The sequence below is a fragment of the Nicotiana tabacum genome, chromosome 1 (genome assembly GCF_000715075.1).
Source record: "Nicotiana tabacum cultivar K326 chromosome 1, ASM71507v2, whole genome shotgun sequence".
Lineage (NCBI taxonomy): Eukaryota > Viridiplantae > Streptophyta > Magnoliopsida > Solanales > Solanaceae > Nicotiana > Nicotiana tabacum.
Genome location: NC_134080.1, coordinates 47,667,181 through 47,681,959, shown reverse-complemented (window position 1 = coordinate 47,681,959; position 14,779 = coordinate 47,667,181). Strand labels below are relative to the sequence as shown.

The window sequence follows — 14,779 nt, the reverse complement described above, 5'->3', positions numbered from 1 at the left end:
TAAATATAAAGTAATTAAAAAATTATTGCTTGTCAATTCATTTCTCACAGTTCTTCAAAATGCCTTAAAGATATGTTTTGATCCAGGGAGTCCATGACATTAGTGCATAGCTAGTTTGATGACTTTGAGGTCCTCTAAGAGTTGAGCACGGAAGGAAATAGTTATTTAATCACTGCAATGTACTTAAACTATTTAAGATGCCCAAGCGCACAAGTAATCTGCAAACAGTGAGCATATGATATGTACTGCCATAAATAAGATGATTATAATGATACATACCTTAATAAAATATGGCTCAACTTAGCGGGAGTTAAGAATAAAATTAGAGCTTCGTGCTGATAACGTGTAATAAAATAAAAGTAATGCAGTAAAATGTAAATAAGAAGAGATAGAAAGAAGGGAGAAGCGTTTTCTTATTTCACTTTGGTGTATTTTTCCATTGCAATTACATGACCTTTTATAGGCATAAAAAATAAAGATGATGGACATAAAATAGAAAATTTAATCTTTAAGTTATTCACAACATAGGCATCCAATGTAGTATCCAATGTACAAACTATTCATAACAAAACATACATATTCAGACAACTACATTAAAAGCTACTACTTCTATGAATCATATCTTTAATATTTAAAAGTAATAATTAAAGAAGTATCTTTTAGCTCTTCAAATAATAGTAATAATAATAATAATAATAATAATAATAATAATAATAATAATAATAATGCTAACCTTTTTGTGATCAAATGAGTATATATCAAAATAAAAATTCGTGTCACATGTGGGTGTTATATCCCCTTAATTTTAGTTAAAAAAATCAAGTGCACGCAAGAGTCCATACTCAACACAAGTGTTTTGAGTCATGCCACATAGAAGACTCCATTGTTAAGAATCACAAACATGGGGGATAATTTGGTAATTTTAGTCGGTGGAATTAACTTTGGCTTCGAACAGAAAATGAAAATGAAAGAGAAATTGAAGTTGAAATGAGAATTGGATTCGTCTTCTTGTCTTCAACCCTTTCTTCTTCTTCTTCACAGATTGGATCCTCCATTTCTCGGTCCATCGTACGGCCTACACCCTCACTCCTGCTCCATCGTCCCTTTCACATCATTCCAAATCGTACAACCACTCGAAGCAACAATTTGCAGTTTTCAGCACGTACAACCCTTACTACATCAGTTTCTTCCATGGCTTCCTCTTTCATGCCTGAACAAGCTAGGGTTCCTACCGCTCTCCAATTGCCCTCTCCTTCCATCACAAAGGTCTCCCCCCCTTTTTTTGTGCGTGTTTATTAATTGTGTGCATGTATAAGTGATTTTTTCTTTGAATAGTTTAGTTAATTTAACTTCACTTATTTGAATTAAAAATTACCTGTCTCGCTCACCTAAGTTGAGTTGTGGTAATAGTTGATTTGATAGGTGAATTTTGTTTAATCCATTTTTGATTTGTGAATTTGATGTTGAATGAGCAGTTTAAGATTGGGCTATGTCAATTAGCAGTGACATCAGATAAGGAAAGGAATATTATTCATGCTCGAACAGCAATTGAGGAGGCTGCTGAGAAGGGGGCTAAGCTTGTTGTTTTGCCTGTGAGTTCACATATAATTTGTTCTTTCAATGCATCTGTTTCTTGTCGTATACATATATCAGTAGTAATACTCTGTCTGATTGCCGCAACTGTAAATTTTGGTATGCATACTTAGTGTTCGTTAGGGTAAGCAACTCAGTTATAAAGTCTTAACATTTCCAACGGCTAATAGCCTAATATATCGATGTGACCATCAAATTATCTGAGCATCCAATCCAAAATTTTAAGATAATGGGCAGAGTAGGACAAGGCCATTATAAAATTCTTTTGAAACACTTTATACAACCAACATAGGACACTGTATGACCGTAGCTAATTGTGTTCCAGATATTATTGCTGTTTCAATCTTAAATTAGCCTCCCTATTAACATGCAAATGCCTATGAAAGCTGCACTTCTTTCATATATCTAAATGTGTTTGTAATCTTTATTCCAATTCATTAGTGGAGAGGAAATGTGCGTACCATTGTCTCATCTTGTATGAGGGCTGTTACGTATGACATATAGATTCACTTTGAGTATCTCGTCATGTCCTTTCCTAGTTTATGGTAAGAATTTGGACATAATCATATGTTGAGGCAACAAAGAGATGTTTTCTTATGTAGATTTTGCTACCTGAAGCGGACCTTTCTGCAATGGCTTGGGTATTAACTGCCATTGAAAGTTTACAGCAGTTGATTTTAGCTTACTATTGGGCTTTGCTTTTTGCTAGGAAATATGGAATAGTCCATATTCAAATGATAGCTTCCCAATTTATGCTGAAGACATTGATGCTGGTTCTGATGCATCTCCATCAACTGCCATGCTCTCTGAAGTAGCTCGACTTCTGAAGATCACAATAGTGGGAGGCTCTATACCTGAACGCAGTGGGGACAAGTTGTATAATACTTGCTGCATTTTCGATGCTGATGGAAAGTTGAAAGCTAAGCACAGAAAGGTAAGCAAATACCTCTCTTGTTGTAGTGAGGGCATGTAGCTTTAGCTTTGCCACTGAGATCTAGAAGAAACTAAGGAAGTGATTGTCATATGCTCAATCAATTATGTAAACTATAAACTTCAATAGTACAAGGTTCTGAGAGTGTATAATCTTGGTTTTCGGATTTAGAAATTGAATGATGTTGTAGAGTGTAGTCAGACGTTTATTTCTTGGTGACAGATCTGTGAGTGTTACTTGTTCCAGCCCCTCATAATTTTCTGTTTAATATTACTACTAACTTATATTTGACAAATATTGGGGGGGGGTGTCTTGTTCTTTTTTTTTGTACTTTTCTGGGTTGAAAAGCATCTTGATAATGTTATTTTACACTCAAAAGAGTACTCCCAGTGATCTGGGCGGAATAGATGATTTTCGAGTTTAATTAAAGAATTTTTGGGCAAAAAGATAAGAGAATAAACTAAGATTAGTCAAGTTTTGCCTATTCTCTGCATTTGAGGAATTCCATTATATTTTGTTTTATTTTTATTTATCCTTTTGAAATTTCGGACTCCATTAGATTTTACTGAAATCTTAATTTTAGTACCGTTCTGCGATAAAAGGTCCGGGAACTAATAATATAGACGCGGGGTCCAACCGATAAACTGTCCACGGTCGTCCAGTTGTAAGCCTTTTTAATATGAATAGAAGTATTTCTGTAGCTGTTCACAGAGTTATAGGGTTGGAGTAAAATAGTAGAATTATAAATGCCAATTTTTGCCTTGCATAATGGCATGTGCCCATTAGCTAAGTAAGTCTAGTCACCAAGCAAAAAAACATATCTAGTAGTATTTTGGGAAAATCAAGAAGATGGGAACTCTGCAAAATTTCTGACGCATTGATGTCTTTGCAGATACATCTTTTTGACATAGATATTCCTGGTAAAATAACCTTTAAGGAGTCAAAGATGCTTACAGCAGGAGAGACTCCAACTGTTGTGGATACAGGTATTTTCTCCATCTTACTTTCTGGCATCAACCAAATTACTCATAAGATAGTGTTAGAGACAGCTCCACTGTTCTGAAAGTTCTTCCAGTTAATATAATAACTTTAACTGCTTGTTTATGTTCCGTATTTTGATAGATTTGGTTACATTGTCTTCTGCTTCATTGAAGAGCATGAATATTTCCTTTTCTGTATTTCTAAGTTAATTGATGCATCCATCCAGTGCGTTTGAGAAATAATTATAACTATATTTCTGCAGAGATTGGCCGAATTGGTATAGGGATTTGCTACGACATTCGCTTTCAGGAATTGGCTATGCTATATGCAGCAAGAGGTGTGTATTTTCCTTTTTTAGATTTCTGCAAGGAGTTGTGAATTGCTGACTGTTTATATATGTAAACTTTTTCTTTAAACCTAATACTAGTTCATGTCAGCATAATGTGTTGTGTTTTAATGATTTACACCGTAATGCTAATGAGTAATGTCTTTGGCTTTATTAGAGGAAGTCAATGATTGTTCATAGCTATTACCTTGTATACCAAAGAAGAGTTCAACTGCTTTACTTCTGGTCTAGTAGGAGTGTGTAGACAATTTAATAATGACACAACGCATGTTTCATTACGACATTGAAATATGGTCCAGTGTTTGTAACCTTGGTTCAGCGTTGTGCATGCTTTGAAATAAGTACACATCAGAAGCTTCCAATTCATTTGCAAAGAGTGACCTAGAGACTTAAACTTAAGTAATTTGTACATCACAAGGAATTCCAGACCAACTTACAGCACCTCTGTTTTCACTGCTGAAATTGATAATTTATTCACAATATAACTCTTGAAAGCAATTGCTCAAAAAGAAAAAGAAAAAGAAAAAGAAAAAGAAAAATGTCACTCTTGAATGCATTGTGGAGAGGTCCCAAAGGCAAATGTTTTGACAATTTTCAGAACTCATACACCAACTGATTGAAAAAATACATGTCCATATCCGTGTTCAGTGCAGTATGGTGAATTTGGGAGTAAAAAGCGTAAATTCAGCTCATCTAACTGCTGAAGCTCTTGGTTCTAGTTATTCAGTCTGTATACGCTATCTCCTATATATGGTGGGAGACAAGGGCCTACTTCATAAGTAGCAGTATCAAGGCAAAGATGATCTAGAATGGAGAGGCATTATGGAGAGAATCTCGATTTAATGAACCGCAACATTAGAAAAATTATAGTTTGGCGACAACCAATAGAAAAGAAAAGAAGAATTGAACCAATCAATTTTCTCCTTATCAGTCATATGACCTGCAGAATATTTGTGGGAAATCCACTGAAGACTGGGAGAACCTAAAAGGAGACAGGTCTTAACCATTTCAAAAGGTTCATGCTTACATTTCAATTCTAGTTCTGTGAATAACACTCGACAATAGTTCCGAGAAGATTATTCACAAATGATTGTGTATAAAAAGATGAAGTGAACCGACAAGAAAGAGAATAAGAGTTGCAAAATAAACAGAAAGATTATAGGGCTTGAGTATTGCGAACTGGGAAGCACCATGATACCATGAGTAAATGCGTCATCGTAATTGGATGCAATTATTAAATAGATTAATTTAGTTTTAGACATATCATGCAATTAATATTATCGGGGAAACATAACCTAATTGCCACACTTTTGTGGAATTCTCGACATACCTTATTAATTGTTTATGTGTTTTGTTCATTGAGTTACAAACTTGTGCATAAACTTCATTATTTTCATTTGTTCTTTCAACTAATCCTGCATAGCATTCCTCCTGTTCTCATTTGCTCTTTCCTTTTCAAGACAATTGGGGTATATTTAGAGACAGTGGACACTAGATGTACCCGCAACAATAGGATCTTTTATTTCCTCACCCTTTTTTCCAATAAAAGCAGCTCCTCTACCATCATCATAACTAAAAACCTTCTCCCTACTATTATCATCATCAAAATGCATTGTTTTGCCATCATCATAACCAAAATGTTCTTTTCCTGCACCATCACCATCGTCACGAACTACTCCTCCTCCTATTCTACTATCTCCACTAACGTATTTTTCTCCTGTACTACCATATCCTCTCGCCACATGGTCATCTCCAATTTGTGGTGTTTGCACACTACCCTTCTCTATCTTAAAGGCACCACCCAAACATGTATGTCACTCCATCCAACTCTTTACTTAGGCTATCCATCATCATGTCGTCTTTGTCGAGTAAAATAACAAGATTTTGGATATAAGCCTCCCTCTTTTCAGCCTTTCTAGGATAAAGAAAAGGGTGTACCCCAAAGCAAAGATATTAGAGACATGATTGAAACATCCTATAGATGCTTAAAACACTTTCTACAGAATGTTTAAAAGATGTTTCAAACATCTTTGAAACATCCACCAGAATGAACCTTATTGGATCATCTTTGATTTGAAATGGATTAGGCCTGCCTTTTTCTATCTTTTCAAACAACCACCTCTTGATTCGCGGCGATGTCCTCTCTTTTGGATAGTTTTTTGGCTGCAATTGAGGCATGGCTTCAAACGCCTAAGCCTATATTGTGTGATAAAAAAATAAATAGAAAATGATATAAATAACACAAAAATAGGAATAATGAACAAGATTTATTTAGTTACCATGAATGTCCAAGGAAATCCTTGGAAGTTATATGAGTCACTCTTAGATTGTTGATGCTCTTTCATATCTTTCATAAGATAATCAACAGTCAACCAGAAACTATTTCGTTCCCATGGATAATTGTAGAAAAGCCTTTTCTGTGGAGGCCAATCTGACTGTATTTTCATGAACACTACAGTTCTGATCCTTTGTCAACAAAAATGCAATGAACAAACCAGATCAAACATAGTGCATACTTGTATTTTTTTTTTTGGATTTGGATTTGATCATCTCAAACACTATTTTACAAGTCACATACCTTTTCTCTTTGGTAATAAGTTGCTACAAATCTTCACCATCAAGAAGATACTTTTCAATCTTCGAATTAGTGTAAGAATGTCCACAGTTGAGTCCTGTCATTATGGCAAACTCACGAAGGCCAAATCGGACTAGTAATCTTTTGTAATTCAGCCGTAACTCCTGGATCTTCTCGCAGAACACTCTAAGGGGTAGAAGGCCATGCACTATAGAGAATGAAACAGTGGCCTCCCAGGCAAATCCAAAAAGTGCCTTATAGGACTACTCCTAAACTTGTTGTCGAGGCCCTCATCCAGCATCCTTTAACAAATTTCTGAACTCACCCATACATGCTAATCCTAATGAGGATCTCACTGTGATCTTCCAGTTGAAGGTCTCATTATCATCCAAAAATGTCTTGAACTTGAACTATGGAAGTTCCGAGCGAAGCTTTAAGATTTCAACCTCGCAACTGTCATCCTCATTTTTAGGCATCTCAACTTGTACATGATTAAAAAACTTTGATTTTTAAAAAGCACAAGGATACTCAATTTTATAATTAAAAAAATCTCTTTACAATCATTTTACAGAGATATATTTGAAACATATTGAGTTGACCTCAACAACTTGAGAAGGTGCATTATCATTCTTTCTCTTTTTTCTTCTTTCTGTCTCCTCTTCTTCTTCTCTTAAAGCTTTTTTTTCTCTTGGTTTCAACATAAAATCTTCATCTCCAGAGGTCTTCTCTTCTATTTCTTTCTCTTTCAACCGCTACAAAGATTTCATGTTGAAACCAAAAGAAAAAAAGCTTCAAGAGAAGAAGAAAAAGAGGCAGAAAGAAGAAAAAAAATAGAAAGAATGATAATGCCTCTTCTAGGTAAGCTCAATATATTTCAAACATTTCTTTGTAAAAATGACTATAGGGAGTTTTTTTTTAATTATTAAATTGATTACCCTTGTGCCTTTTATTAAGCAACATTTTTAAATGATATACATGTTGAGATGCCTAAAGATGAGTATGGCAGTTGCGAGGTTGAAATCTTCAAGCTTCAGTCGGAACTTCGACAGTTCAAGTTCAAGACATTTTTGGATGATAATGAGACCTTCAACAAGAAGATCACAGTGAGATCCTCATTAAGATTAGCTTGGGTGAGTTCAGAAATTTGTTGAAGGATAGGGGCCTCGAAAACAAGTTTAGGATTAGTCCTTTCGGGCGCTTTTTAGATTTGCCTGAGAGGCCACTATTCCGGCATCTATGGTGCATGGCCTTCTACTCCGTAGAGTGTTCTGCGAGGAGATCCGCGAGTTATATGGTTTAATTGCAAAAGATTACCGGCCTTCGTGAGTTTGCCATATTGACTGGACTCAACTGTGATATTCTTGCACTAATTCGAAGATTGAAAAGTACCTTCTTATGGTGAAGATATGTGGCAACTTATTACCAAAGGAAATAGGCCTGTGACTTGTAAAACAATATTTGAGTCGATCAAATCCAAAAAAATACAAGTATGCACTATGCTTGATTTGGGTTGTTCACTGCATTTTGTTGGCAAAGGACCAAAACTTGTGGTGTTCGTGAAAATACAGTCAAATTGGCCTCTACAGAAGAGACTTTCGACAATTATTCATGGGGCCGAAATAGTTTCCGCTTGACTATTGATTAATTTATGAAAGAGCATCAACAATCTAAGAGTGACTCGTATAGTCTCTACGGATTTCCTTTGGCATTCATGGTAACTAAATAAATCTTGTTTAATATTTCTAATTTTGTATTATTTATATAATTTTTTATTTATTTTATTGTCACACAATGTAGGCTTGGGCATTTGAAGCCATACCTCAATTGCGGCGAAAAGATTATCCAATAGAGAGGATGAAGAAGTGGTTTGAAAGATTAGAAAAAGAAAGGCATGATCCATTTCAAAGATGATCCAGTAAGGCTCATTCTTTTCAAATATCTTGTAAATGTTTGAAACATTTTGCAGAAAGTGTATTAAACATCTCTTAGATGTTTCAAGCATGCATCTAATATCTTTGCTTATAAATCTTTATATTCCCTACCGAGGTGGTGCACCACTGTCTTTATCCCACAGAGGGATGCATACATTCAAAATTTTGTTATTTTACCGGACAAAGTGGACATAATGATGGATAACCTAAATAAAGAGTTGGATGGAGTGATAATCTTAAGACATTTGGGTGGTGCCCTCCCCACAAATTGGATATAGCCATGTGTTGGAGGAGCTGCTTCTATTGGAAAAAAGGGCGAGGAAATAAAAGATCGTGTTGTTGCGGTACATTTAGTGTCCACTGTCCTTGCATATGCCCCAATTGTTTGGAAAATGAACAAATGAACCAAAGGAATGCTATGCCGGATCAGTTGAAATAGCAAATGAAATGATTGTAGTTTATGCAGAATACCGTGGATCCTGCCTAACAACAGTGGCGGCTTATCGGTAATTTCTCATGGCTGCTTATCAATAGTTTCTCCACTATCATTATCTTTGTCAGTGAATCCTATGATTGAATTCCAGGTGCTCACCTGATCTGTTATCCTGGGGCATTCAACATGACTACAGGACCACTGCACTGGGAGTTACTGCAAAGGGCAAGGTAATATGAATATCTTCTTTAGGTGAAGTTGTTCTGTTGTTAAACATCTAGGTCATTTGTTTATTGAAAAAAATATCTATGTTAAATCCTTCATAAGCCCAACTCCAATAGCGCCACATCTGACATTACTAATCTGTGCCTTTTTCTCATGCAGGGCAGTTGATAATCAGGTATAACAGAGTTCCTATATAATCACAACCTTTGGACCAGAAAAGGTTTAAAAGTGAAAGGCTTGAGATGCTTCTCACCTTTTTGGTGCAGCACCATTTTATTCTGCATGTTAATATACCTAACACCTTGAGCTGTTTTCGCCTTATAATGTCCTTGTTTTCCACATAAACCGAGAAAGTGTTGCGTTACTATATGGTGCATGAAATATCTCAGGAAAGGATAAGATGAACAAACACAGATGTTTATCCAGGGTTTGTATATTTTCAGTCATTGTCACTACTTGGATCGACTCTTTAACTTTTTTGTCTTGGAAATGAGTTTAAAAAGGAATAAAATGGAACCCAATAAGTAGAAGGAACAGGGCAAGGGTAGCTACAGCAAAGGTAAATCTATGAGTTTACTGGAAGCAAACTCTAATTGTAATTAGGGCACCTAGCTTTACCATTCAGATGACTCGCAATGGTCTTGTGCATCGGTGTCTTTATTGAAAGTTTAAAAAAACACAATGGTCTTGAATATTTTTATATGCTTTGTCGTAAAAAATAAATATACTTGTTTCAGCTATATGTCGCAACATGTTCACCTGCTCGAGATGCTGGTGCTGGATATGTGGCTTGGGGGCATTCCACATTAGTTGGACCAGTAAGTGATCATATTTTATGTCCTTGTGACTTGTGAAAATAAACAAATGAATCCTCTGATTTAAAGAGAGAATAGTCTTCTCCGTGTACAAAGAGAAGGGGTGTCATTAGTTGTAACTACTATGATTAATTGGTATATATGTGGCAGTTCGGAGAAGTGCTGGCGACGACTGAACATGACGAGGCGATAATCATCTCGGAGATTGACTATTCACAAATTGAGCAGAGGAGGTGAGATTCCAGGCACCTACTACGTGTTTCCTTTTGACGTTCTTTGCAATTACAACTATTATGGGACTTCTACAGTAAACATATGAATCATTGGCAAATTTGACATCCAGGACAAACCTTCCATTAGAGAAGCAAAGGCGTGGTGATCTTTACCAGTTGGTAGATGTACAGAGGTCAAGTTCTCAGTAATGCTAGTTATGTGTCATAAGGAGTGTAATGATGACATGAAAACCTGATAGTTTTGCTTGAGAACTGAAGTTCTATGGAGATGGGGATCATGTCTAGAAAAGATGATTGCTAATTCTTCCATAGTGGCTGATGGTCAGAGTTCTAGTCAATCATCCTTAATTTAATCTTCAACTTTGGATGTGCAACATATTCTGATGCAGAAGGTGGATGTTCTGCTTATAGGATAATGACATTATGTGCAATAAGGGAGACCGATTGTTCATGTATTGTTCTGGTGATTGTACTATGTCTGTTTGGAATATAATTGCGGCACTGCCCTTGTGTCAATGAAATCAACATCAAGCTCCCTAAATAAGCTACATTGAAGCATTTTATAAACAGGAAGTCAAGATGAAAAGGATACTTGGGATTAGTTAACAATCTCAAGGAAACATGTGCTTTTCACGAGATGTAACTATAGGAGATCATATAATTGTTGTCTAGGACATCAGTGACCCTACTTGCTGGTACATCTCATCTTGCACCAATCTATAAGCTATCACAGCTTTAGAAATATCAACTTTGACCAAACAGAGTGTCATTTGTTCATTTTTAGAGTTGACGGGGGAAACTGTCTTTGCAAATGGATTAGTCCTAAACATATCCATGAAACAGCTATTATTTTCGACATTGATGTTCTGTACCTTAATATTCCACAACCTGGGCTGGTTTCAAATTATCTAGGAAATCCATCAAGTAAGAGTGGACATTAATGGGGCCATTTGCATCTATACTTGTTTTTTGTGTCACGTGTTAACTTGTGCCCGCTTTGCAAAACAAATTGCAAGCGTACCCGCTTTTTCGCATAACTTCAGCATACGAGGCTGAAGTAGCAAAGACAATCACGCAAAACTTCAGCATTCTAGTAGGCGGGCCTGAAGTAGCAAGTGTGCTGAACTAAGTGTGTTGAAGTTTTTATTTTGTAACTAGCAAACTTCAGCGAGCTGAAGTTTTTGTTTTTGTAACTGACGAAGTTTTTGTTTTGTAACTGGCGAACTTCAGCTCTAGGGCTGAAGTTATTTAGTTCATTTGTAAAAATTTCAACACTATTTATGTTTGTTTGGGATCTTGGTCATCTGTATTTTGTTTGTAATTATGCAACAAGAAAAGAAAACGAGAGTATGCACAAATCTAATAACTCATCATCATACACTGATCAGTAAAGTCACCAATTTCAATAAAAATCTTGCAACTGAAACTAACGTGCCTCTGAACTAATTGGTTACATCAACAAGTAACGTCGTCTAAATTTACTATTACATAGCTTTGAAAGAAGAAGAAAAGGGAATGATAATACAAGGGTCAAAATATAGATAACCAAGATCCCAAACAAACATATGCACCAAGAATCTACTCATCTAATATAGTTACAACTAGTTATTTAGTTTATTTGTAATTATTTATAATTTATTTTTAAATACTCTGATAAACATATTTATGGCAATCATCCCATGAACTGAAGTTCCATAGCAGCACCAACAGCAACAGAAGAAGAAGAAGAAGAAGAAGAAGAAGAAGAAGAAGAAGAAGAAGAAGAAGAAGAAGAAGAAGAAGAAGAAGAAGAAGAAGAAGAAGAAAACAAAGGAGGAGAAAGAGGAAAAGAAAGGGGGTTGGAGTTAATTAAAAAGTGGGTACAAATTAAAAGTTTTAAAAAAATAGGTATAGGTTAAATGGGGGCGACCAAATAGGGCGCCCCGTGCTATTTTTACACATTAATGTGGTCACACACTTGCATAAACTTTTTTAAGTATCTAATATTCGAAATTCACTAGATAGATTATACTTTTTATCAATATATTTTTTGTGCCTTTCACCAAAATCCCTAGACTTCTGATATTACTTGTTGCTGCCTTTGTTTTGGTTGTTTTGTATTTTTCCTCGGTTTTTAGATTGGTTTGCTTGTTATTGCCCCTCCCTTTTTTTCTTCCTGAGCCGAGAGTCTATTGGAAGAGCATCTCTGCCTTCTTAAAGACAAATGTAAGATCTGCGTACATTCTACCCTTCCCAACCCTCACTTGTGAGACTATACTGTATATATTGTTGTTGTTGCTTTTCACCAAAAGAGTTTCATTTTCCAGAGTCGAACTCGAGACTTATCGATTGAAAATGAAAGGATAGCAAATCAAGGATACCAAATCCTAACCTCTTGATGGTGTACTTGCACACACTTGCACATTCATTTGGGTGATTTTGATGTGAAGGCACGCAGAGGGCACGTGATGAGAGAGAAAAAAGAAGGGGCTGCAGTGCACGTGGAGCAAAGAGTATATTATAGAAATAGACAGACAAAAGAAGAAGAATTTGCTGTCAAGAAGAAGAAGAGAAAGAAGGATGCTTTAATTTGATCAGGAGATAGAGTGATCAGTGTGTAAGCTTTTGTCGAGAAAAGAGTAGTAATTGGTTTCATATTTGGATGATCATGACTTCATCTTCTTTCCCTTGGGATCTGTAACCACTTCTCTGCCACATTTCACCATCTCTCTCTTTTTCTTGTTATCTTCTTTCTTCTTTTTCCCTTTTTCTTTTCTCAAAGTACTTTCTTTATTCCAAAACTTGTAGACCCGTTGGTTGATTTTAATTTATGTGAATTTATTTTCTTTTTAGTCCGTATCAAAAAAATGATTCATTTCTCTATTGGAAATAATTTACCTTTATGCAATGATTTATAGCCATACAAAATATATGTGCTTCATTTTATATTACAAATTCAAAAGTCTTCTTTCTTTTCTTAAATTTCGTGCCCAATCAAATGAGTTCACATAAATTAAAACGAAGGGAGTTCGGTATAATTCTATAAGTACGATATGAAAATAGTAGTGTGTATGCAGATCTTACACTTATCTTGTGAAGGTCGAAAGGCTAGGAAAGCATAATCACAGTAATTTTTGTAAAAATACAATAGTGAGAAGCCATGAAAATAAAAGCATAAAGGTAAGCGAAGCAAAAAAATAACCAATAATAATAGAAATCTAAAAATAAAAAAATACGAGAATAATTTTAATATTACCGGTATGGATCCATTGTGAAAATTAAGAGAAACATATTGAATGAATAGGCCTTCTTGAGAAAAGAGTGTAAAACTATCTGTCTATCACGCCCAACTTGATTTTATTATAGAAATATATATATATATATATATATATATATATATATATATATATATATAATAATTTGACATTTTTGAAGAATTTTTTTCATTTTTGAAGAATTTTTTTTCCGTGAAAAATTAAGTAACTCTGACTTATCTATACTATATTAAAAGCACGAACGCCCTGTCGAAATATCGTTCGTCTTTTTTACCCTTCGTAAGTACATTATATGTTGGATATAATAGTAATTGTAATAACTAGTTTCTTCAAAATTTAAAAACGCTAATTGTCGACTACTTGCGGTTTACCTCCTTTTGTATAGGTTTTGGATTCCAATTCCATTAGGCTTCTACTTACCGTATTAGACATCTATTTCAATTTCTTTGTATAAGTTTTCTACTTACCGCATTAGGCTTCTTCCATTGGTTTCTTCTTTGTTTTGAAATCAAATTAGGTTTCTAGAATTTTACAAATGATTTAATTTCTCCTTTACTTACCATAGTTCCTTCTTCGTTGTTTTGAGATCAAATTAGGTTTCTAGAATTTTACAACTATAAAAGACGCTATTTTCTACATTCTTTGTCATAAACATACGTCCTCATATCAAATTTGCTTCTCACTTGCGGTAAATTTCTATCTTGTACTATATTCTTGAAGTTATGTAATAATGGTTGTTAGTGCACTATCGCTTATTGTTCCTCGCATCTTCTCCTTATGCCAACTTACTAATTGTTATGCCAGCTAAAGTTGCTCATATTTTCTCACAAAATTAAATTTGATTATCTCTTTTAATTGACTATTTTTAAATTGTCATACATATCACAATTTTTAAATTGTGTTATTAAATAATAGCCCTTGACAATTGACGTCGCTGAATCCACCCAAAGTGTTGATAATTTTCGTTGGTTCAGATAAACAATTCTCCTTATCGATCTCATAAATAATATTTTATATAATCTTCTTTTTATGATGTGATATATTATGTTCTGAAAGTTATGTAGCTTACTTGTAGTTCAACTATGATTTTTCTGTTACTCTTCTAAATCTTAGATTAGGATATTCTGTAATATCAATTTACATAAACTATATGCTAATTTAACTGCTTTAGCATTATTTGATATTTATGCTACTATTGAAAAATAATTGGTTTTAATGTGCATAAAAATTAACGCAAAATAGAAATAGAATCATAAAAAGCTTATCAATCCTCAATTTTAATAGTAGGTACATTGTGGTTGGATTAAAATGCGTTGGTGCATTAGCTATCCTTATTATTGGTCTAAGTAATTCTTTTAAATCTTCTGTTAAATAAAATTTTTAAAATTATGAATGTCTTATATGATTTTAGTGCCCTTTTGATATTAGACCATGTGTTCGCACTTGATTTCAGATACTCGCA

General features: G+C 34.7%; 1 protein-coding gene across 1 annotated transcript; it reads left to right on the top strand.

Moving 5' to 3' along the window:
- The first annotated feature begins 919 nt into the window (after window positions 1–919).
- LOC107817427 (omega-amidase, chloroplastic) lies at window positions 920–10,604 on the top strand. The gene is made up of 10 exons (XM_016643259.2): window positions 920–1,266; window positions 1,476–1,592; window positions 2,303–2,527; window positions 3,417–3,510; window positions 3,768–3,842; window positions 8,942–9,020; window positions 9,175–9,190; window positions 9,753–9,833; window positions 9,981–10,063; window positions 10,174–10,604. The coding sequence occupies exons 1-10, from the start codon at window positions 988–990 to the stop codon at window positions 10,250–10,252; spliced, it is 1,128 nt and encodes a 375-aa protein (XP_016498745.1). The 5' UTR covers window positions 920–987; the 3' UTR covers window positions 10,253–10,604.
- The last annotated feature ends 4,175 nt before the right edge of the window (window positions 10,605–14,779 follow it).